We start from the raw sequence: 23,490 nt of genomic DNA on the forward strand, positions 1-23,490 counted from the left end.
CCTCTCAGTTTGAGGGACCAGTCACGGAAAGGGCAGGTGTATCTGAATCGCTATTTTAATAACTGTATATGTTTTACATGAAAACAACAGCATAATTTTTATGCAGTTTTACGTTTCCATGTCGCATTTTGAATTCACAGTTGACCATGAATGATTTCAGCGTACATAGGATTATTGGACGAGGAGGATTCGGTGAAGTATATGGTTGCAGGAAAGCAGACACTGGAAAAATGTAAGCTTTCTAGGCTCGTATATTTTGCTGGGAATATTAAGAGAATTTTATGCTCGCATCAAAAGGAAACCCCTGTGTAGATTTATGGAAGCCCGTGATCTCACTCCTGCAGTAATTTGCCTCAGAAGGAAATAGGCTGTATTTTGTAAAGCATAGCAAACGAGATGATCTGGAACTGCTGCCTCTTAGGGCTAAATGGGAAGGTAACCAGAAGCCGTGTATCGGGAGCCTGCAGTGGTTCAGGCCGTGGGTGAAGAGCCAGGAATCCAGAGGTGGCCAAGAAGGGGTGTTATGTGTGGCCTCCCAGTCCAATCAGACTGCAAAGAATTCTCTGCTTTGCAGGGGAGAGACATTCTCTTCTGACCCACCTGTGATTTAGCATGTGCAGTTTGGGGTGATAGAAAAAATACCTTCCAGTTCTGTGCTGCACGGTGGGCTTTCTGATCCTAAATGATGCACTTCACTTGTCGTTCGTTACCTTTCACTAAATTTTAGTTTTACTTCATCGTAACTGCTTGTCGAGGTGTTGAGGATGCCCAGTCTGTCACGTGTTGTTGTCAGAAGTAAATAATATCCATTTGTCTCTTCATACACATTTACGGTTTCGCCCGGCTCTCGGAAACCGCCAGGGCGTGGTAAATAGTCTTCTATTTTATAGGTTAAGGGTAGACGCTTCTCAGGAGTCACACAGCTAGGAAGTGGCCAAGCTCAGCTCCCATGAATCCTCGAGCACGTCCTTTGCAGCCTCCCGGCTGCCAGTGACAGTGACCTGCCACCGGCCCTTGGGGGCGGGGGGCCCTCAGCTTGCTTACTCTGAGGGGCTCAAGACCTGTGGGTGCCACCTTCTCCGTGGTCTGCAATCCAAAGGTCTTATTAAACATCATCACAGCAGGGTGGTGATAGAAGTAGTATGAGGCATTTTGAAAATTCTTTATCATAAAAAATATTTCAAGAACGCGTCACTTCATGTGTGCTCTGTTGGGCTTTGATCCCATAATTAAGCCAATATTTGATCCCATAATTGAGCCAATCAATGTCTCGCAAATGGATTTGTCATACAGAACTCCTGGAAGAGTGGATAAAAATATCAAATTTGAACATCTATCTCTGTTTTGCTGTAGCTCATAACATTATAAGTTGTAAGTAAGTTAGGAATAAGTGGATTTTGTGTGTCCTACCACAGCCAGACAACTGGTATACCTGGGTGTCGTGAAATAGTGTATCAGTGGGAGTTTAGTCATGCATGCAGAATTCTCAAGTCCCCAAAACCCTTGTAAAAATTTCCTTTCAGCTTTCCCTTGTCCTGCTGAAAAAGCATCTACTTCCTTTTTTTTTTTTTTTGCGGTACGCGGGCCTCTCACTGTCGCGGCCTCTCCCGTTGCGGAGCACAGGCTCCAGACGCGCAGGCTCAGCGGCCATGGCTCACAGGCCCAGCTGCTCCCCGGCATGTGGGATCTTCCCGGACCGGGGCACGAACCCGTGTCCCCTGCATCAGCAGGTGGACTCTCAACCACTGCGCCACCAGGGAAGCCCAGCATCTGCTTTCTTTAACCTGTGATTACAGAGTGTGCTGAGTAACATGTCTGTATTTCCTTAATGTGAGTTTGTTCCAAATCTTCAAAAATCTTAAGCTGTCAGCGGTTTCTTCTCAACTAACTTGAATATAAATTGAATGTAAAAATCTTACTGATTCTTTTTATTATTTGAAATATGATAACTTAAGTATAGATTTAAAACAAATCAGTAAAGTGCCACTTTAGGACACGGAGTTTTGGACGCACGCTTTCCCTTCCCATTTGGTCAGTCATCAACAGTTTAGAGTCTTACACTCTACGAGCTTATTAAATCTTGACCAGTGCTGAATTCACAATTCCTAAATGCTAAATATGACACGTACAGCACCTCCACAAAACACACACACACACACACACACACACACACACACGGTGGTACTAGGCAGCGGCAATACATACAAAATTTATTTCCCTGAATTTTATATCCATCTACTTTATGCTCTTATTTAACTGAAACATCAATTCATATAATAATAGAAATACCTTGATTATTGCTTGATTTTTTAAAATAGCCTTTTTATTTTACAGTTATTTTAGGTTTACAGAAAAAGTGCAGAAATAGTACAGGATGTACTACCTGTGTACCCCATGCCCAGTATCCTCATCTTACTTAGTGTGGGACACTCGTCACAATGAACGAACAAATACGTTATTGACTGAAGTCTCCACTTGATTCAGATTTCCTTAGTTTCTTAGAAGCATTTTGCTTCTTTAAAACACTTAGCACCTCTTTAGAAACTTCCCCCGGTGTGATGCGTATCATTTAATCCGTTTAGATGTATTCTCAGTGCAGATTTTTCAATAATATTTATGTTTCTAGGTATGCGATGAAATGCTTGGATAAGAAGAGGATCAAGATGAAACAAGGAGAAACCTTAGCCTTAAATGAAAGGATCATGTTGTCCCTGGTGAGCACAGGAGTAAGTATTCAATTTTCAACACTCTTGGGTTGGTTGGTTTGTTTGTTTTTTGGTTTTTGTATCAGGACAATTTATTTAAAATACAGGCATTTTTTTTTTCTGGTGACTTAAGCGGCTAGCCAGTTCTTGGGGGGATTAGAATTTAGAGCAGGGAGCAGCAGCCTAAGTTAGTATAAAGAATAATTCAGGTATTACCTCTGTCTAATTTGGGAATTAGGAACGTACTAGCCACCATCGCTGTGCACACTGACAACTTGTCCCTTTAGTGAGTATTTATGACTTCCTTCTTTGTGGAATATGGTTGCAGAGATGGCAGAAAATAATCATATCAATGCCAAAAAAAATATCACTTGAATATAGTTAAGAATTGGCTGTGTGACTGAGAAAGACTAACCCAGAGAAGAAAAAGTAAGAGAAATGTAGCTCCCGTCCTTCACAAACTGATAGAGAGGAAGTGACTGGGCTTAGTCAAACCCCAGCTGTCCCTTCAGGGTGCTCCCCAGGCTGGGTTTCATTTGGAGGGAACCTTATCTTCTCAGCACTTGCCACTTTTACCTGCTGTGGACGCTGGCCTTTTCCATTTCCAGCACTACGTTTCTGCCTGTTCGATGTTTTATTTGCATGTCAGGCTGTCATTTTTAGCTCGGCATGTGTAAAAGCAAGCTTTTACGCTGTGTCATCTTGACTTGCAAAGCAGTGTCCCGTTCTGATTTCTTTTCCTGTTAGTAGTATCACCCAGGATCAAAACCTCGGCTTTTATTTACCTGTACAGATGTCTATAAAGACAACCATCCCAGGAACCTGGGCAGTGCCCACGTGTCCTGGCAAGTGAGACAAGGGGCCCCAGGGGAGGCGGGATGGTGCTTCCAACTATCATAGCTGGGTTCTAAATAAGGTCATCTTCACAAAAAGGTTTTGAAAGACCCAGATCTTAATGGTGACTCAAAGAATTCCTTTCAGCTAGTTTAGCAAGGAACCTGAGACCCAGAGACATCATTTCTTTGCCCAGAGTCCCCAGACTCCCTGGACAGCCCCAGTGTTCTTTTCTCATCCCTTTGTAGGCTCCATGTTTTGTTGTTTGTCACCTGTATTCATTGTGTTGGTGTTTATATTATCCTAGCATTAGTTTTAAGTGGTTCTGGAAAGTCTGTTTGCTATCGAAGCCAATGAATATCATAATTTAGCTCAACTATAACAGATGAAAATGCCATTGCTATAAATAGTAATGTCTAATTATGTGCCTCTACCTGCCAACGTATGGACATTAAGCATTTCAAATAAGAGTTACCCTGTGTGCATGGCCAAGATTTTAACTGATTGGAATGGAATCTGAGTGGCCTGCACACTGTATTGGAATCAACGTGAATAGCATTGGCTTCTAGTATCTATTGAAATGTCTGTGTCTTCATTTCAGACACGGATGTGTGTTTACTGCAGATTTTAAGTGCTTTATTAAAATATTAATTTTTAATGAGTTATCTCAAAGCCTTGGATATTTATTCACAGGAAAGCCTATGGAAAAAAATTTTTGGTGTTGGAAAAATATACGTACAATTTTAATTTTCATGTAGCATTTTTGTTTTACTCAGGTGAGGGAGAGTCGTTAAGTAGTTGTCGAGCTCCTCACTGGTCCACCCGTAAGGGAATAAATAAAAAATGGGGGTTATATTGAGCTACTGCTTTGAGCTAATTTAAAAGGCTTGTTTATATTTTTTATTCAAATATCAAAACTGCTTAGCATTTTAAACATGTATAAGTATATAATTTAAAGAATTGTAGTAAAGAATTGAAAGAATTGTAATAAAGTTGTTTGGAATTGTTTTTGCTAATGAAAGGCCACGGTTTATAGGATTTAAGTAATCTTTAGTTTAAAATTGCCTTCTTAGGGGATGCTTTAGATCGGCCTGTATCAGTATGATTTCCTAAGGTGTTGGCATGAAAATGAGCCAGAGTCACCCAGCAGAGTTTTCTATTTACTAGAAAGTTGTTTTTCTCTTTCACTCTCAAATTGAGGATTCCTACTTCTCATCCCCCAAAGAGATAGTAGGAAGCACTGTTCCCAGTTTTATTCTGTAACTTTCGGGTAGCAAAAAGGGAATCAAGGACATGTATGTCCATGACTGGGGGGAGCCGTCAGCACTTTCATTAATTACGTCAAGTGTTGTTCATGAGAAGCATTGCTCATTCATTCCTTGAGCCATACTTGAGACCTAGATTGTGCCGGGCCCTCCGCTACGAGACGGGGGTCCTGAAACCCTAGTTTGGTCCTTGTTCTTATAGAGCTGCGTAGAGTGATGCAGACAGTCTCACAAATGCGTTGATCATTGGAACACGTGGCAAGAGGTAGGAAAGACAGGTCCACGGTGCCCAGAAGGCATTTAGCAGGGCGGGAGTATTGTCCACAAATGCTCCTCTGAAGTCAGAGGAGGTGCCGGGGCACGTGTGGGTCCCGAGCACGGAAGTTCTGGGGAGTCACAGAAGGTCGGCAGAGGTGGGGTCAGAAGTGACAGGGTAAGGACCACAAGATGAAGCTGTAAGGGAGAGAGGCAAGCAGAGGCCAGACCAGACCAGAAAGAGTTTTCTGGGCCAGTACTGAGGAGTTTTAAAAATCTTAAGAGCCGTTGGAAACAAAGTGTTTGAAGTAGGAAGATAACATGAGAAGCCTTGCAAGTCTGAAAAGGTTCCTCTGACTGCAGTGTAGAGAAATGTTCTGTAGGATTACTTTGCGGTCTATTTTATCACACTTTTAAGTTCCTGCAAAATGCAGTCTATTTTGCTCACTAGGTAGGAAATCAAAGAAGACAGTTCCTTGCTGAAGAGCTTTTATTTAAGTATCCACCTGTAAAAAACCCCGTAGTTCTTATTTACCTTGAATTTGTAATCAAGGCAGAACATCTTAACCACAATTATCTTTGAAACCGTACCAACACCATCATTAAACCGCTGCCTGTTTGTCCACTTGGGTCAGTGTTCAGTTCTTTGTGTCTCGGACCCCACCTGAGACTCAAGATGGTATCTGCTCAGGGCCTGAGAGATGAGGGATCATGGTCAGCAAATTCTGTAGAGGTAACCAAGTCAAATCCCTTTAGCGGAGCTTTTATTTCATGTTGCTATGGAAACTTTTGCCTTCGTAAGTAGGGTAACGTAGGACAGCTCTGCCAAGAGTCCAGGGTCAGAGAGCTGGGGTTTGAATCTTGGCTGGCTACCAAATTCCTTTGTGACCTCAGGCAAGACATTTCCCTTTTAGTGGGTGGGGAGTTTAGTTTCCTTGTCTTTAAAATAAAGAAATCGGACCACGTGATTTTTTTTCTTTCTTTCTTAAGAGCCTTTTCTACTCCGGTGGCCTATGATTCTAAATCTCCAATTCATGTCCCATCTTAATAACGTAGCATCTTAACTATACTTTGACCTTTTGCAGTGTTCTCAGGGCTGTCGTTAGAATGATCATACACTGTCATGTTCAGAAATACCCCCCTTCCCGGGCTCTATTTGTCCTCTGGGTGAAGTGAGTGGAGTTGCTCTCTCAAGCTGGGAAAGACCCGGGCTTTACTAAGTTCCTGGTCCACCCGCTTCTCTGCTCTAGAGATGAATTGTTCATCAGATCGGGAACCAGAGTATGTGGGGAACCCCATTAAGGAAGAAGCATGATATTTGGAGCAGAATGAGCCATCGCCAGCAGACTATGGAAAGGTCTGGTGAAACACTGGTGGGATGGCAAGTAGGAGGGTCCCCACCCACCGAGAACCACATGGCTTTTAACAGATAAAGGGTAACACCCTTATTTTACCTATAACGCAAAATATATCTTAACATTAGTAAACACTAACACCTCTCAACAGACCTCTAAGGAAAACTAGGTAACCACAAAATGAATTTTGTCATTCATTCTGGAGTAACTTCCTCCAGAAGATTTGTGGAAATTGAGTTCAAGTTCATGAATCTTGAGCACATAGGAATGTGTTAAGACAGATTTATCTGTATGCCCTTGATCGACAGGTATGAACACTGTGAATTCTGTTTCAGATTATTCTGTTAAAATTTGAATACTTTCTGTGGAATTTAATAATTCTTTGCTTCTGTTAAGAAAGTGGTTATAGATATTTCATGCCATTTGTTATCTGAATCAGTTGAGTGGCAAGTGTACACTGTATATTTATCTCAATGGACCTAGTTCTAGATCTAGTGGGGCACTGATGGATTCTCTCCAGGGAACACGTGTGTGTATCCAGCACCCATGTCAAGAGATAAAAAGTTACCGGTGTTCCAGAAGTCTCCCTGTGTCCCTCCCAGCCACTCACCCCACGCCCAAGCTAACTACTACCCAGATGTCTAAAACTGTAATTTACCTTTGCCCGTGTTGAAACTTCATATAAATGTACTCTTTCTGTGTCTGGCTTCTCTCACTCAGTGTTGCTTGCGAGATGCATCTGAGTCGTTGCTCTTAGCAACAGCGCCTTCTGTAGCTAAATAGCAGGGGTCACCAGGCTATGTGTGTGGCCCAGGGACCAAATCTGGCTTGTGTTCACAGCCCATGAACTAAGAATGGTTTTTTCCTTTTTAAAGCATTGTAAAGAAAAACAAAGAAGAATATGTGATAGAGACTGGATGAAGCCTGCAAAGCTTAAAATATTTACTGTGCAGCCCTTTGCAGAAAATGTTTGGTGGCCCCTGTTCTATAGTATTCCATCATATAAATGTGCCACAATTCGTGTATCCATCCTCCTGTTGGTAGACATTGGGGTTATTTCCTGGTTTGGGGCTATTTTGAATAGTGCCATGAGGACCATTCTCATGTCCTTGGTGCACATGAGTCCAGATTGCTGTTGGGTAAATACCCCGGGGTAGAAATGCTGGCTCATAGGCTTTGCAGGTAGTGATCAACTTCAGCAGATCCCACTGAACATCTTGTGAAAGTGGTAGTACCATTCTGCCTTCCCAGCGCCATACTGGAAGTTCCATTAACTCCATACCTTTGCAACACTTGGCATTGTCAGTCTATTTAACGTTAGCCATTCTCATGGGTTTTAGTGATGACACGTTGTGATCTTCAATTTGCGTTTCTTTAGGGAAAACTGAGGCCTAGCATCTGTTTATAGGCTTGTGGGCCGTTTGATACTCTCTTGTGTGAAGTGCCTACATTATTATTTTTATTGTTGTTGTTGTTTCTCTTTTGCCATTTTTCTGCTGGGTTGTTTGCTTTTTCTTTATTGATTGTTGAGAGTTCTTTATATATTCAAGGTATATGTGGATTGCAAATATCTTCTACCATTCTGTGACTCACCTTTTTACTCTCTTACTGGTGTCTTCTGAAGAACAGAAGTTCTTACTTTTATTTTAGTTTAGCTTACCAATATTTTTATTGTTAGTGCTTTTTGTGGCCTGTTTAAGAATTCTTTACTTCACCCTAAGGTCCTGAAGTTGTTCTCTTTGGTTTTCTCCTAGAAGCTTTATTGTTTTACCTTGAGGTCTATATCCACCTGGGGTTGAAGTTAGTGTGTGGTGTGAGGTAGGGGTGAATGTCGACAGCTGACTGTACAGATAGCCTGTTGCTCCGGCACCACTGATTGAAAAGGCCATGCTTTCCCCCCACCCTGCTGGGTCACTTTATTACAAGTCGAATGAGCATTTACATGTGGGTCTACTTCAGGATTCTGTTCTGTTCTACTGGTCGATTTGTCTGTCCTTGGGCTAGTTCCATACCAAATTACTGTTGCTTTACCATAAGTCTTGATATCTAGCACTATGAGTTTTCCAGCTTTATTTTTCTTCAAGTGTATCTGAACTTTTCTTGGCCGTTTACATTTCCATATAAATTTTGGGATTAGTTTGTCAATTTTCATTTTAATTAAGAGTGCATGGAATCTAGAGATTAATCTGAGGGAAAATTGGCATCTTTACAATTGAGTTTTTCTGTCCTCGGCTCTGGTACATTTTTCCACTTTCAAAAGCTAATTTAATTTCATTTTTATTCTCAGTGCTTCAAAACAGTAATTATAGATAACATTTCCCCCCATGGTATGGTTCTTCCAACCTCAGAATCAGAGATTGAAATGGATACTTGACTAGCCAGAACTGAAATGTAGACCAGCAGAAAGACTAGTAAGGCAGTAATATTTTTCTGTAGAATCTGAGTCTTTTGAAGATGTAGGTAGAGGAGTCATGATTGAACCAGAGTGACGGAGCACCTTTGAGTTCATCTCTAATTAGCAGTGTTGCGTCTCTGTGCATTTTTCCACGGAACCAGACCCACTTTCCTGGGTCTGTTAAACGTACCAGGTAGGTGTCTGTGTTTCATGCACGGGGCAGTGGCGTGGATAAAAAAAAAAATGTAGATGGTGTTTGGCAGTAGATGCGCTTTCCAGGGCAGCTTTTGCTTTTCTTATATATGTATTTTTCACTCCAGGATTGTCCTTTCATTGTCTGTATGACCTATGCCTTCCATACGCCAGATAAACTCTGCTTCATCTTGGATCTGATGAACGGTGAGCAAGCCTTGGGAAGTCTGAATACACTGCAAGACTTTGCCATGGTGTTGTTTGTTTGTGTTTTCATGATGTTTTATCTTAGCCTGCGTTGCTCCCGACAGACTGGCCATTTGGGTCTTTCAGGTAACTAAATTCCTCCTGGAGTTTAAGGAAACCTTTTATTCTTCAATTTTCAGTTCAACTTCATTTAAAAATGTTGACTGCCATTGCCCTCTGGCCCTCCCAGTCTCTCCCCAGGAAGTTGCATTTTCTAGAAAAGATTTTCGTAAAATAGTTAAAATACAGTGAAACTTGATTTTCTGGAATGCAACTGGCCTGGATGTTTAGTTTGCGTGTTCCTGGCCCTCAACTTTTAGGAATGAAATGCCTCCTAAAGATACATAGGCTGAAGATAGAAATGTATTTAAAAACCAACTTTGAAGGACTGACTTTGAGCCAGGACAGATTTTAGCCCAGTCTTCTATGCGTTAGCCCAGTTCCACTGTACATTGATCTTTTAAACTGTGACTGATGACCCAGAGAATGATGAAAGAGTTTTAGCTAGAAAAGTAGTTTTTTAATACTAGAAAGTGACATGATATATGCTCAAAGCATTTTTAGTAACGAGAGCTGAAATTAAGATGTACAGTTCGACAAATGAAATACCTTTTTTGAGATTCACTTGAAGGTTCATTACATTTTTTTTTTTTTCCGGTACGCGGGCCTCTCACTGTTGTGGCCTCTCCTGTCGCGGAGCACAGGCTCCGGACACGCAGGCTCAGCGGCCATGGCTCACGGGCCCAGCCGCTCCGCGGCATGTGGGATCTTCCCGGACCGGGGCACGAACCCGCGTCCCCTGCATTGGCAGGCGGACTCCCAACCACTGCGCCACCAGGGAAGCCCCTCATTACATTTTGAGTGTTTGATTTAAAATCAGACCTACCCAACAGCGTGAAGGAATTTCCACACACATTATAATGAGCAGACACAGCCGGACACAGCAGCATGTCCCCTGTGTGAGTCTATTTATGTGACCATCAGAACTGGCAAAACTAATTTATGGGGGGAGAGGTTGCAATAGAGTCCGACTGGCTTTAATTAGGGGCTGTGAGCTGATATACTGCCTGGGATGGGCATGGGAAGCCTTCAGCAATGCTGGACATCTTCTACACCTTGATCTGGTAGTGGTTACACAGGAGTACGTGTGTGTGAACAGGAAGGTACTTACAAAATCAAGGGCAATGAAGTTGGACACACATGAACTTTTGTAGATCAATTGAGGCTCTTCTTTTATACTTCATAAGAACGTTCCCTTCCCCTGGTTGTGGCCTTCTGTGTCTCTGTAACTTGAGGCCAGATGATGATTTACCTTTTCCAACATTTTATTATGAAAACTAAGCATATGGCAAAATTGAAAGAATTTTACTGGGGACACCCAAATACACACCACCTGGGTTTTACCAGTTAAAATTTTGCTGTATTTGCTTTCTCATATATCTATCAATATGATCAATGTGTTTGTTTTGTTTCCTTACTATTTATTGTCCACAGAATGAGTTGCTAAGCCACCTACTGGATCACTACATGGGTTGATTCAGTTATTAGCCAGAACACAAGTAATCAAAGCAGATTAGCTAATCCTCCCTCCCCCTTGATGGTACTTCTGGGAGCTGTGATACCTGTCAGAGAACGGTGGCTTTGTTTCATATCGTCCTGGCCATTGTCACATCTAAGTCTTCTCAATGTTTTAGTTTTCTCTAGAATTTTTAAAGCATTTGGTCAAATTACAGAAATCGATGACATACATATATATATATATATAGAGAGAGAGAGAGAGAGAGAGAGAGAGAGACAAAGCAGAAGCATAGTTTACCTTTTTCGACTGTATCATAACTATGCAGGATGACAGTGGTTTTTGTTCCCTTGAAATTAATGCACTGAATTTAAATTCCACGTCTCTGATTCCAGGGGGCGACTTGCACTATCACCTTTCACAGCACGGGGTGTTTTCTGAGAAGGAGATGCGGTTTTACGCCACAGAAGTCATCCTGGGGCTGGAACACATGCACAATCGGTTTGTCGTTTACAGAGATTTGAAGGTAAGGCCATTGGACAGACTCCTTCCGTTTACCAGACCTGTGCAATAGGTGTTGTATTGCAGTTGTGGTCTAACAGGCGTTTCCACCTCTTTCATGGTATCCTGTCATTTTCCTCGTCTCAGCCCCGATAAAGGCATCACCTTTGTGATGTCGGTCTCCTCCGGACTCTGAACTCTGTTCTAAGGACTCCATCCTACTTGTCCCTTTTACCTCCGTGCCTGGTGCAGCACATATGCCAACTCAAAAACTTTAATTGGTTAATTAGTGAAAAGCAGGGTAGGGGTGTTTTGTTGTTGCCCATTTTACAATTGATTGTAATTCCATTAATGTTCACTAAGCAACTGGCTCTGGCCTAGTGTGAGACCAGGAGGTGTACAAAGGTGAACTAGCAGAGAACATATATGTCTTACGGGAAGTATCTACCTGTGAACTAACACGTCGAAGGGCTGAGTTATAACTCATTTGAGGCAAGCCTGATCCGGTCAGGGCAGAGTGGCTGACAGCGTGGAGAATTTCCCCCAAAGGGCACTCTCTGAGCCTCAGATTGTTTTGAATTTGCCTTAAAAAATCACTAACGGATTTTCAAATCCCTGAACTACATAGCCCCAGTCTTGCATGCTTGGGCTTCTTCACTGTGGTTCTCTTTAAAATCTTACTGGACTTGAAAAAAAGGAAATAAGTGCGTTCTGAGTTTTTCCATTCCAGACCATGATGCTTGGTCCCAGGTTCTGCGTTAAGGAGGGAGTTGGGAGTTTGCTTGGTACATCCGCGGTGCTATTCGTCTAGCCAGCCGCATGAAGATGGGGGAGGAGATAAATGGGACCTTGACAAACTATATAGAAATGATCGCGCAGATATATAAAGGTGTAAATAATGGTGAGAAGAAAAATGATAGCCATGGCAACTTCCCAAGGAGGTTGGGAGGAGAGTGGGTTTGCCTCCTCTCTGCTTCCTTCTTAACCTGAACCCAGGTTAACCAGCTAAAATGTACACATGATGTTCCTTTGCTCACGTGTTTTGATTAGCTTTTAAAGGTTACCTCCTAAGAATCTAAAATGGTGTATTTTAGTGTTGGGCATATTATGTTTTTCACAAGGGACTTTGTAACTTCTAAAGCCTCCTGCAAGGTTAAAGAATTACTCCCTTAGCCTTCTTCATATGAACATAAAGAAGAAAAGAAGTATTTTCATCACATTAGAAATAATTAGACACTGGTTGGCACATGACATTCTATTTCCTCATGGTGAGTTTTGCAGAAGAATGAAATACACGCCGAAGGCCCATGGAGCGCCATTGTAATACATTTTAATTGAAATCTATAACTGGTTTCTAGTCATCTTGATGCAGTATTTTTGTCTTCTAAGCTATTTAGTAGTCAATGGTATTATGTAATTTCTAGTCAGACTTAATTCTAGTCATTCGTGACTATTCACGCTTCAGGTTTATGATGGCATGCCATTATTTTTATTTCAATCAAATCAATAGCTGATCTCCAGCAGAAAAATATCAAGATGACTGTAATTCAGTGTGTATTAGGGAGAGGAGCTTTGTCTTCCACGATTATGCTGAGTAAATCTAATCTTAATGGATACATCTCATCAGAGTTGTGGTCAAAATCATATTTGGTCATTTGGTAGGGCCCTCTGTTGACTCTGTACTAATAAACAGAAATGACGTTTATCGGGATTAATGTGGCACCGTGGAATATTTTGATTTCTTTGGTCACTATTTGTGTATTTTTACAAGATTCCTTTCTGTGCTGTGCTTCGTGGCTTCATTCTCTGAAGTCCTAGTAGTTCCAGAGGCCAAGGAGCCTGTGGACTCACTCGCTTTGTGGAGAGACTCACCATTCTGGCTGGATTGCACTTCTTGCTGTGAAAAAGAAATACTTTAACTCCCATAGACTGTGGTTGTAACCCTCCAGTCTTACCTGCCCTGTGTTCCATCATCAAATGAGTAGAATCCTTCCCATCTGTCATTACCACTTTCCTGCTGAAATTAACACGAAACATGTCATTGTCAGTATTGTGCCCCATTTGGATGTGATGATATAATTAATGCTAGGATTCATGTGTAGGAATGAACTGTGATAAAATAATGAGATATCAAGTGCCAATAGTTTTAGAAATTAGCCCCTGGGACATCTTGGGGACTCTTGAAGATCACCTTCTCTTTCATTTTAGCCCGCAAATATCCTCTTGGATGAACACGGACACGTTAGGATATCAGACCTTGGTCTTGCCTGCGATTTTTCCAAAAAGAAGCCGCACGCGAGTGTGTGAGTAGTATAGCACCTCTGTCACTGTCGTTTCCTAACTCAACTTGCCTATTCACTCAGACCCCGACGTGGTCATTTGTTCCCCCATTTTTTTCTTGCCAATAGCGATTTTCAGCATGTGGCAGTGCCGGGTCAGGGGAAGGTCCCGTATCCCAGGCTGTGGAAGAGGAGATAAGGGTGGTGGTGTGCTCGCTGTCACCATTTGGGGGAACGTGCAGGGACCCACAGTGTAGCTGCCCGGGGGCAGGGTGGTCTAAGGGAAAGATAGGGGCCTCAGCAGCAGACCCAAATCCGTGCTGACTGTGTGACCCTGAGGCAGTCAGCTCACCTGCTTGACCCTCAGTCTCTTTATCTATAGGGTAGAGGTAGTAATAGACCCCTGAAAGCTTATATGCCAAAGAAGGTGCACAGGCAATTGCATAGAACTTTCCAAGGAAGGCCCAGAGGTCAGGTTTCTCTCTCCATCTACTTTTTCCTTCTTTTTCAAAAGTTTGGGGTTTTTTTGCTAAAAAGAAATTAGAGTTCTTTTTTTAATTTAAAAAATCATCTCCTTGCAGTTCAAGCTTTTAATGCAGGTCATATTGTTAGATCTGAATATTACATTCGTCCTCTACACAACCATGCAGAGGAAGCTCCCTGACGCCCTGGCCGTCAGCCAGCACCTGTCCCCTCTCAGGGGACCCTAAGCTGCTTCCAGCAGTGGCCATGCTTGTTCTGCAAGTGTTGACACTGGCCCAAGGACTTCCCTGAACCTGAGATTGTTAAAATGACAACAGGAGTATGAAGTAGATGCCCCGGGGCTCAGGAGAAGCAGAACGGAATACGTACTGGTTTTTATTCCTATTTCTTTAGTATCAGTTTATCTGGGTGGAAGATGTGGACAGTATGTGCAGTTTGTGGAAAAACAGGTGACTTTTGCTTGATTTTTCTTTTTCAATATATCAGTCTTAGCAGTGAAGCTCTTAAAATTCCATTTCATTGTGCATCATTACTGTGTTGAGTGGTCTTGAAGTAACTCTCAGGAGTCTCATTTCATGCATCCGTGCAGAAAATAAACTATAAATCCTGTTTGTGTGTGTGTGTGGGACTAAAAATAAAGTGGTTCTAAAACTGCAGTACTTTATGAGGGGCTACGTTAAATCAGAATTGCCATTTAAAGCCCTGATCAGATGTTAATAGCAATTAGCACCGTGTCTGTAACCATGTTTCTCTCTTCCTACAGAATCTGGGATATGGTGATAAAAGCCTTAGCATTTTGCCAGCACTTGACAATTATGAGGCCAGAACCTGGGGTTGTATAAGCCTCTCCCAGGGAGTTCATCAGACATTTTTAAGAGAATCATTTGAATTTTTAATGCCACGGCTATTTGGTATGCTAATTTCTTCAATTTAGTATAGTCACAACTGAATATGAATCCGAGAGCTCAGAAGAGTTCATCTCCCAAAGGAATTAACTTTCAGATGCAGAGCTACTTATTCCCTTATAGGACCTCCCCCTCTTCTTAGTGTAATTCACATGTCAGCTCTGAAAGACGGGCTTTTGTCCATAGCTGAACAGCATCTGTAAAGGGATGGGATCGGGAAGGTTGATTTTCATGTTTAAACGATGATAGTGAGGCCACAACTTAAAAAGGATAAACGCACAACAAAATTTTGTATTTTTGAGTAGAGGAGGCATATCATGGCTGAGAGCAAAGGCTTCTGAGTCAGCAGATGTGGGTTTGAATCCTCCTTCCACGTGGCACCAGCCTCATTCTTCTCCTCTATAAAGAGGTAGTAACAATGCTGCTTACTTCACGTGACACTTGTGAGGGTGAAGTCAACTCCTTCGTGTAATAAGTATTTACTTCACATTGGCTGTGTGCCAGGTGCTGGCGATGCAGCGGGGACTGAGGCAGAAGAGCTCCCTGACCTCCTGGAACCAGCAGCCCGGGGGCTGTCCAGGAAGTGACTGGTCTGAGGGACAGCACTCTTGCCATGAGTTGAACGTCGGCTGTCCCAGGCACGTGTGGCCGGCTGCTCTGAATATGTTGTTATCTTCACAGAGGACCCACAGGGCATGGGTTATAATCATCTACTTCTATGGGCTGGAAACTGAGGTTCAGAGAAACTAAGGAACTTGAACAGAGTCACATGCCTGGCGCATCGTGGGGCTAGACTTAAGATGCAGTTCTGTCCGACTCGAAAGCTTGTGTTCCTTACACTCTGTCTGAACCCCGTGAGGCTTTGAGAGGATCGACTTGGTACGAGACTAAAGATTTGTGGCCAGAATTTCACCCTAGACTGGGCTTCTCTGGTCTTCTCAAAGCCGTAGGTATGATGCCAGGACTTCGTCAGACGCTGGCCCGTCTGCACAGCAGGGTTGTGGTTCTCCAACTAGGTTTAGACTCAGTCCCTCTAATGATGGAATCAAATTCTGACAAACTGAAAGTGAACCACGGAGCAGCCACCAAATGACACAGAAACACTTTGTTTTTGGAACGAAACAGATCGTCAGTGACTCATCGAGTCCCAGCTTATTTCATCCAGGACCACAAAGCTCAGTCCCCTGTCACCGTGTCTTCAAACGCTCAAGTGTTCTTTCAGCATGAACAGCACAGATCGTCAGTGGGAAGCGGCAGGGAGCGCTAGGTGCTGCCGTGTAGGCAGGAGCTGAAAACCGTGGAGGTGGGCAGGGCCAGCGCTCTGCTGTGTCCAGCGTCCACTCAGAGACGTGATCTGCGTTAACCCCATGCATTTATCCTCGTTGAGATCTTCCCATCCCAGAACTGGGTTTTGATCCCGAGAATCGCAGGTTAAAAAGGTCACCACAAAAAAAAAAAAAAAAAAGGTCACCACAGAGGTTTTCCCAGCAACAGCAAAGTTAAACCTCCCCAGAAAATGGCTTGGAGGCCCCTTGAGGAAATCCCTGACTCTCACAGCGTGGCTTGCTGACCTCACGCTGTCAGACTTTGGTTTCTGGATGGCGGAGCTTTGCTGAGGGATGGACCAGTGCCCGTTTTCACTGTTGGAGAAAAGTCTTTCAAGATAGAACTCGGAGGCAGAGAGGGTATCGGGCCCAGTGCTGAGCCAGGATCACTTCTCGGAGCAGATTCTCACTGTTTCCGAGCATAAGTTAAAAAGGATTATAATAACATAAGGATAGAGAATAAAATCCCTAACGTAAGTTGAGTTCTTTTTAAGAGCCAGCACTACCCTAAGCCCATTACATACGTGTGATCCTCACGGCACCCCTGTGGGATGAAGGTGTCATTTTATCACCCATTCTATCAGTGAAGAAAATCAATGGAGGATGGGAACAGAGCTACAGTTAAAGGCTTTTTCGGGGCCCTTTCAGGCCACGTCTTTGAAAGTTCCCCACGAGCCCTCTCTTGCACGCTTGGAACAGTGCGTGCTCAGATCTTTAAGGAGGGGTGGGGAGTCGCAGAATGGGAAAGGACTTTGAGTCGCAGATGACACATATTATATATAAATGGTTGTCCTCCCAGGTGATTTTTCTCAGCTTCCTGCAAGTCGCCTGCACATTTGCTTGGCTGAGTCCTTTGGGCTGTCAGCAGCTCTTTAAACCGGATACTTGATTTCTCCGTCTCTGCACCTGTCGGCTTGTCCCCCCACGCCCGCCCTGCCTTGGAGACCATCGTGACCGTGGAAGGGTGGGAGATACGATGGGCATGTGTGCGAGCCCTGGTCCTCAGCACGGGAGGGTGGCGCCACACGGGGACGCCCGTGCCCATCCCTTCCAGGTCTCTAGCGCTACGGTGTGGTCACTGTTCACCACCCCCTCCCCCCGCTCCCTTCCCCGGCCCCACACATCTCCTCAGGAGAGCCCTCAAACGGGCCTGCCCTTGGCTTCTCCTGGCTGTAGTGAGGAAGGACTCCCGAGATTCACAGTTCACCGCCGAGACCGTGGAGTGCGCGCACTGTTCACATTCATTTCATATGGTAGTTTATTTGTATTCAGTTCTATCCTAATGAAGACAGGAAAGGTCGTTTTCCCACTGGGTGTTTGCTGAATCATATTTGGTGGAAGCACTGTCGTCCCCTCCCCCTTGTTCATAGTTGCCGACATTGATGAATGATGCTCAGACCTCTTGATGAGCTGGGAATATTTTATAAGGTCTGCAAGCACTGATAACCGCACATACCCTTTCTTCTCCCTAGGGGCACCCACGGGTACATGGCTCCCGAGGTCCTGCAGAAAGGGACTGCGTACGACAGCAGTGCTGACTGGTTCTCCCTGGGTTGTATGCTTTTCAAACTTCTGAGAGGGTGAGTGAAATGTGTCCTCTTAGTACCATCACCATGGCATGCACTTGGATCAAAATCCAAAATATTTACATGTTATTAGGTGCTGATATCGTTTTAGATCACACAGTGATCTTTAAGCCACACACTGATCCAGGCGATGCCCACAGCTCTTTCTGCCCGTAAAAGTGAGAGTTTCTTTCCCATAAGCTTTTGGTATTTTTGTTCCATACCAGGAAGGTATGCCAACACGTTTAGACCTGAAACAAGACTTTGTTGGAATATTTCCATTGATGTCTTATTTTGGGAATAAGTGTTATTTTTAAATGTAGGTAATCGAAGAGGGTAGGAGCATTTCTTTTCCCTGGAATTAATTACTCATGACTGTCTTGTGAGGTTAAAGCATTTTTTACACAAAAGGATGAACACCCAAGAGAATCTGTTTTAAAAGTGTGCATCTGTGAACATGCTGGAATTTGTAGGTTTCAAAAAACACAAAAATGAAATTGTGTAATTCTCTGTTTTTCATTTGTTATACTTGACCCTTAGTTCTAATCTACCAGGGACGATGAAATACAAGCGGAAAGGATGGAATGAAAGCGCTCTCCAAATATGTTCTCATATTGAATGTTTACAAATTATGTTAATATTTCCATTAATTTTAAGAGTCTTTAGCCAATTTTAACAGAGCGCTGAATTGTTTAAGATATGTTTTTGATTATTCTCCATTCACAGAGATACAAAAAGTAGTTTACATTAAAATTTCCTAGTCAGGGTTCTCCCTGTAACGTTGCTTCTATGAACACACAGGCCTGGTAGTTTGCTAAACTTGCCATGTTTCCCTCAGAAAGCCTTATTGAGCATCGCTGCATCTTCTTATTACCTTTAGCACAATCTGAAAAGAGGCTGGATTCCCTGTCTTCCCCCCAAACTAGGTTCCAAGCACCCCGGCTGCTTCCCCAGGACCTGGATAATCTAGTTGTTCTCTGCTCATCGCATTCACTTGGGAACTAAAATTGTATTATTGCTCAGAGTCAGGTCCTGTTGGTCCTTAATTGAATTATCATGTTTGTGGAGCCTGGATGGCCTTAATTCATGTCATCAGACTAGCTGACCTAATTAGAGAGTTTCTGCAAAGCAAATCAGAGAAAACCACTTCCCACCCGAGATGTTTCTCCAGCCAGCGGGAGTCCCTGCATGCATGGTAAGTGCATCCGGACACACCATCTTCATTCACTGAGGTCTCCGCTGAAGAAGGGGTCGGAGATTAGAATCCACACTTAGAGAGTCACGAGATGATTTAAGAAAAACTCTGCACAACAGCAAAAGCTGAATGCATTAACTCAAGATTCAAAAGTCAGTTGTAGAATGTGGCAGGGAAACTTGCAAAGTCTTGCATTTAGGGCTTTGTTTATTGATTTTTGTTTAATATTGTTATTCTGTCTGTTTATGATAATGTCCATCTGTGTAGTCTAGGGATCATCTGGCATATACCACTATTTTATCTGAAAATTGGCTTGATCGTTGTCTCTATGCCAGCAGTGTGATTTGTAGCTGATAAAGCCAGTTCCGTCTTACTTGGTCATGGTTCAGGTTTGGAGGACTGCATTGGAAGGTGGTACTTCTTTTATGACATCCTTGATCAGGCTTGATTGAAGCATTATGTTTGATGTGACCCCTATTGAGAGGAATCTTGGCCAACAGGAAGACATCCAGAGGATGGTCATGGGGATGGGATGGGATGGATGGATAAGAAGAGATGAGAATGGTGACAGCTAGAAATCGTGGCTCATATGGACAGGTTCAGAGAGCTGGGTACGGTGCTTCAGGCAGCCATCCTGTTGGCTCCAGCTGTCGGAAGGCCCATCTCATTGAAGGAGGCATACTCATCTGCACAGCTCTAGACAGTGAGCATTTTCAGGAGAGAAAAGACTTCAGTTTGACGCAAGAATGTCCGTTCAGCATTTGAGCTGCCCTGTGAAGGCCTGTCCCGCCTCACAGATAGCCAGCTCCCCGTCACTGCCTGGTGACCATCCGCTGAGCCTGAAAATGGCAAGAATCCTTCCAATGCCTGACAAAGAGAATAGACGAATCTTCCCTACAAAGATGCATGATCGTCTGCCATTCTTTCTAATACCTGTTCAAAAGGCAATCCCAGGAATGGAGAGAGCACTGAAACCAAAGAGCAGGGAAACAATTTTTCACTTAAGTGATTTAAATACCATTCGGTGAGCATTTATTGAGTACCTGCAGTATACAAGAGCCTGTGCTTGATGCTGTGGGGGAGGGAGGGAGGGAGGGAGGGAGCCACACACAGTCCTGGAGGAACTCGGAGGAGAGTAGATAGGTACACACACATACAAAATCGTGAGCTGTATGGGCTGTGCTGGGAGAGCAGAAATGGGATCACCAGGTCTAACCTGGAAGCATAGGGCTGACTTGACAACTTCACGTAAGAGTTGGTATGGGAAGTGTTCTCTCACAGACAGGATGACAGGATGAAGACCTGGAGCGGAAGCAGACGACGGGGAGGGGACGGTATGGAGCAGGTGCAGGTGGTCTTTCCCCATCAACAGCCTGTGAGTGAGGTGGGGGGGTCAGCTGTTGGTCGTGGGGAAGGTGTGCTGAGTGAGAAGATGGAGAAAATTGGGGCAGGGCCGGGGTCCACCTAGAATTCCATGCTGTGCAGGTGGGGCTTTGTTCTTAAGGCCCCAGAGACTGAGGGCTTTTAAGCAAAGGAGGGACAGAGAAAGGAAGCATCTTTTAAGCAAAGGTTGGGTTGCTCTTCAGTAAGAGGATGCTGGTGGGAGGCATGTCTGAGAACCCAGGCAAAGGCTTGAGTAGTGCTGTGGTACTGGGATCAGAAAGGCCACAAATGACTTAACAATATCGTTCTTACAGTCCGTAGTGGTTTTTGTTTTTTCAGTGGATGCTTGGCTATGGACAGAGAGGAGTTTAGATTCAAGGTGATTGGGAGGATGGTCATATCACTACCAGCGTCAATGGGTATAAAGTATCAGTGGTTCATATTAAGCTGATGTTTATTGAGGGCCCTTCAGGAGCAAAGCATCATGGTGAGATCTGGAGGCGATGGAGCCTTCGTCCCCTCAGCTTAAACGAGGGGTAAGAAGGTTCCATCCAGGCGTACAGAAGCATCCTATTCAGTTCTTACACACTGTACAGAGGGAGCCCGAGTAGCTGTCTTTTCTCAGACACGAGGGGCCTAAGGAACTGAAACAGGTAACTCAGGAGGGGGTGGGAGGAGAGCGCGGCCAACGCAGCCTCCCGGGTGCGGGCTTCACAGGCAGTCTGTCCCCCGGTATCCTGGTGCTCTCATGGGGCGGCCGCGGCATCAGTCCTCATGGGATGAACCAGACTCCATGCCAGCCACTCCCCAGCGCTCGTCCTCAACCCCAGGAGTGCTTGGCAATGCCCGGGGACATTTTTGGTTGTCACAACTTGGCATCTAGCGGGTCGAGGCCAGGGTTGCCGCTAAGCATCGTACAGTGCACAGGGCGGCCCCCGCTGCTCCAACAAAGGATCACACAGCTGAGGATGAGAAACTGCTCCAGAGCAAGTCTCTTCCCCTCCTCCCCACATCTGCGCAGTGAGGGTGACCAGTGGTCACCAAGGGTCTTTTTTTCGCTTCTGTTTTCTCTGATCAGATACTGCTCACACTGACCAGTGTGCCCCATTGCTTCCGCTGAAACACTTGTCTGAACCCCTAGTTCTGTTGTGACACCCTAGAAGGATCCCACAGGGTGCAAGGGACAGGAACCTGGATGTAAGGAAGCTGTCGAGGCCCGAGAACGTGTTTGCATCCCTGGACTCAGTGATGGACCCATCCGCTCAGGGCTGTATGTTGGGTGGGGGTCACTGCTTCCACTTCAGCTGACTGTCAGACCCTGAAGAGCATCTGTGTATAAAGAGGTGTCCATATTGCACATGTGCGGAGTCACCGTCATGATCCTCAATCTAGAGTTCAGCTCTCTGTGAAGGGAAAGAATTGACGTGACAGTAGCCTTGATCTTAAACTTGTAGCCATTGATTGTCAGACACAAGGACAGAGCCCAGGTGGTGGTCTGGCGAGAACTGAGCTCTGCCTGAGGTTGCTGAGTTGGTTCCCATAGGGAAAAACAGGAATGTTTATAAATACTTCGGTAGCTATTGACTTAGGTTCAAAACTCACATTTGATGTGACATGCAATCTTTTTGGTATTCTAAATTTTTTTTTTTTTTTTTTTTTTTTTTGCGATAACGCGGGCCTGTCACCGCTATGGCCTCTCCCGCTGTGGAGCACAGGCTCCAGACATGCAGGCTCAGCAGCCATGGCTCACGGGCCCAGCTGCTCCGCGGCATGTGGGATCTTCCCGGACCGGGACACGAACCCGTGTCCCCTGCATCGGCAGGTGGACTCTCAACCACTGCGCCACCAGGGAAGCCCTAAAATTAATTTTTGACGTAAAGATTTGTAGTCACTTGTATTTATAAATGGATTGTTTCTGAGCTCATCTTTTCACTGTGAATGATGTATCGTGCGTGTGTGTGTGTGTGTGTGTGTGTGTGTGTGTGTGTGTGTGTTTCCCCATCATTTAGCATGACTTGAACGATTTCCCAACTCGTTTGGGGGGAAATTTTCGGCTCTCCCACTCTCTCTGTTATTCAAAAGCCACATCTGACCACTGTACATGTGAATTCTATTCCCATAACGTTCCCCGATGCAGCCGGAGTGTTGCATGTGCTGTTGGAAGAGCTTGGCCCACGTCATAAGTTGTTGACAGGCCCGTTACTGTCTCCTATTTAAAGCGGCTGCGTCGGGGAGCAGCTGTGATCACACAGGATCTGCGAGCACCACGTGCCTCCCTCAGAATGGAGATCATTACTATAGGAGGTTTTCTTTAACATTTTCCAAAATAGAAACAGAATCTTGGGTTTTGTTCACAAAGAATAATCAAGAAGACATTGGAAACAGATGCGCCTCAGGGCTTGAAAGACCAGACTTTCTCAGCACAACAGTCCAGAACCGAAGATCCGACAAGCATTTCCGATTGTTTCTTATTGAGTCAGACGTGGCAGAGCTATATTTATCAAATGGGATTTGTAACGATCGGGCCCGTGTGCCGGTAATGTTTTTGGCACCGCTAACTTTAACTCCCGTCCCCTCGCAAAGCCCTCCCTCTGGTCACATGAAAGAGTTTTTAAATTTAGCACGGAGCATCTCTGTCAGAACACAGTCGTCCTTCTCTCCAAGTGTCTGGGCACAGCCCTCTGCTTCCAGCATCAGATGCAGGCAAGCACATGAGGGTTGAGAGCAGGAAGGGGTCCTCCGGCTTTGCACACAGGAGCCAAAGCAGATGGATTTGCCGAAACACAGGAGACCTTCACACAATCCCCTTTTATACGTTAAGGAACTCTGGGGGGTAGGAGCAGTTGTGTCATGAAGAGAGACTGAAGTTGTAGTAAGATTTAATAAACCTATATTCCTTTTCTCTTGAACCATGAACATGTTAATATCTCTGTGTATTTTGCATACAGAATGATCCAAGTCAAGTTTTTAAAAATTATAGTATCTCATAAACAACAGATATAGTTTGTTATTCTATCCCATTTGCTTTTTAAATGCAGTAATTTTACATTTTTCTCCTTGGAAACAATTAGGATGCAAAGACTATTTCCAA

General features: G+C 44.2%; 1 protein-coding gene across 1 annotated transcript in view; it reads left to right on the forward strand.

The window, feature by feature from the left end:
- GRK3 (G protein-coupled receptor kinase 3) overlaps positions 1–23,490 on the forward strand; it is a gene marked incomplete at its 5' end in the record, with an annotated part of 118,604 nt that overhangs the window by 79,223 nt on the left and 15,891 nt on the right. The window contains 6 exons of the mRNA XM_082668407.1: positions 141–232; positions 2,627–2,726; positions 9,130–9,208; positions 11,159–11,289; positions 13,473–13,567; positions 17,729–17,836. Coding sequence (XP_082524533.1) covers positions 141–232; positions 2,627–2,726; positions 9,130–9,208; positions 11,159–11,289; positions 13,473–13,567; positions 17,729–17,836 — 605 coding nt within the window. The remainder of the gene's footprint in view (positions 1–140; positions 233–2,626; positions 2,727–9,129; positions 9,209–11,158; positions 11,290–13,472; positions 13,568–17,728; positions 17,837–23,490) is intronic.

The sequence above is a fragment of the Grampus griseus genome (assembly GCF_964374135.1).
Source record: "Grampus griseus genome assembly, chromosome: 12".
Lineage (NCBI taxonomy): Eukaryota > Metazoa > Chordata > Mammalia > Artiodactyla > Delphinidae > Grampus > Grampus griseus.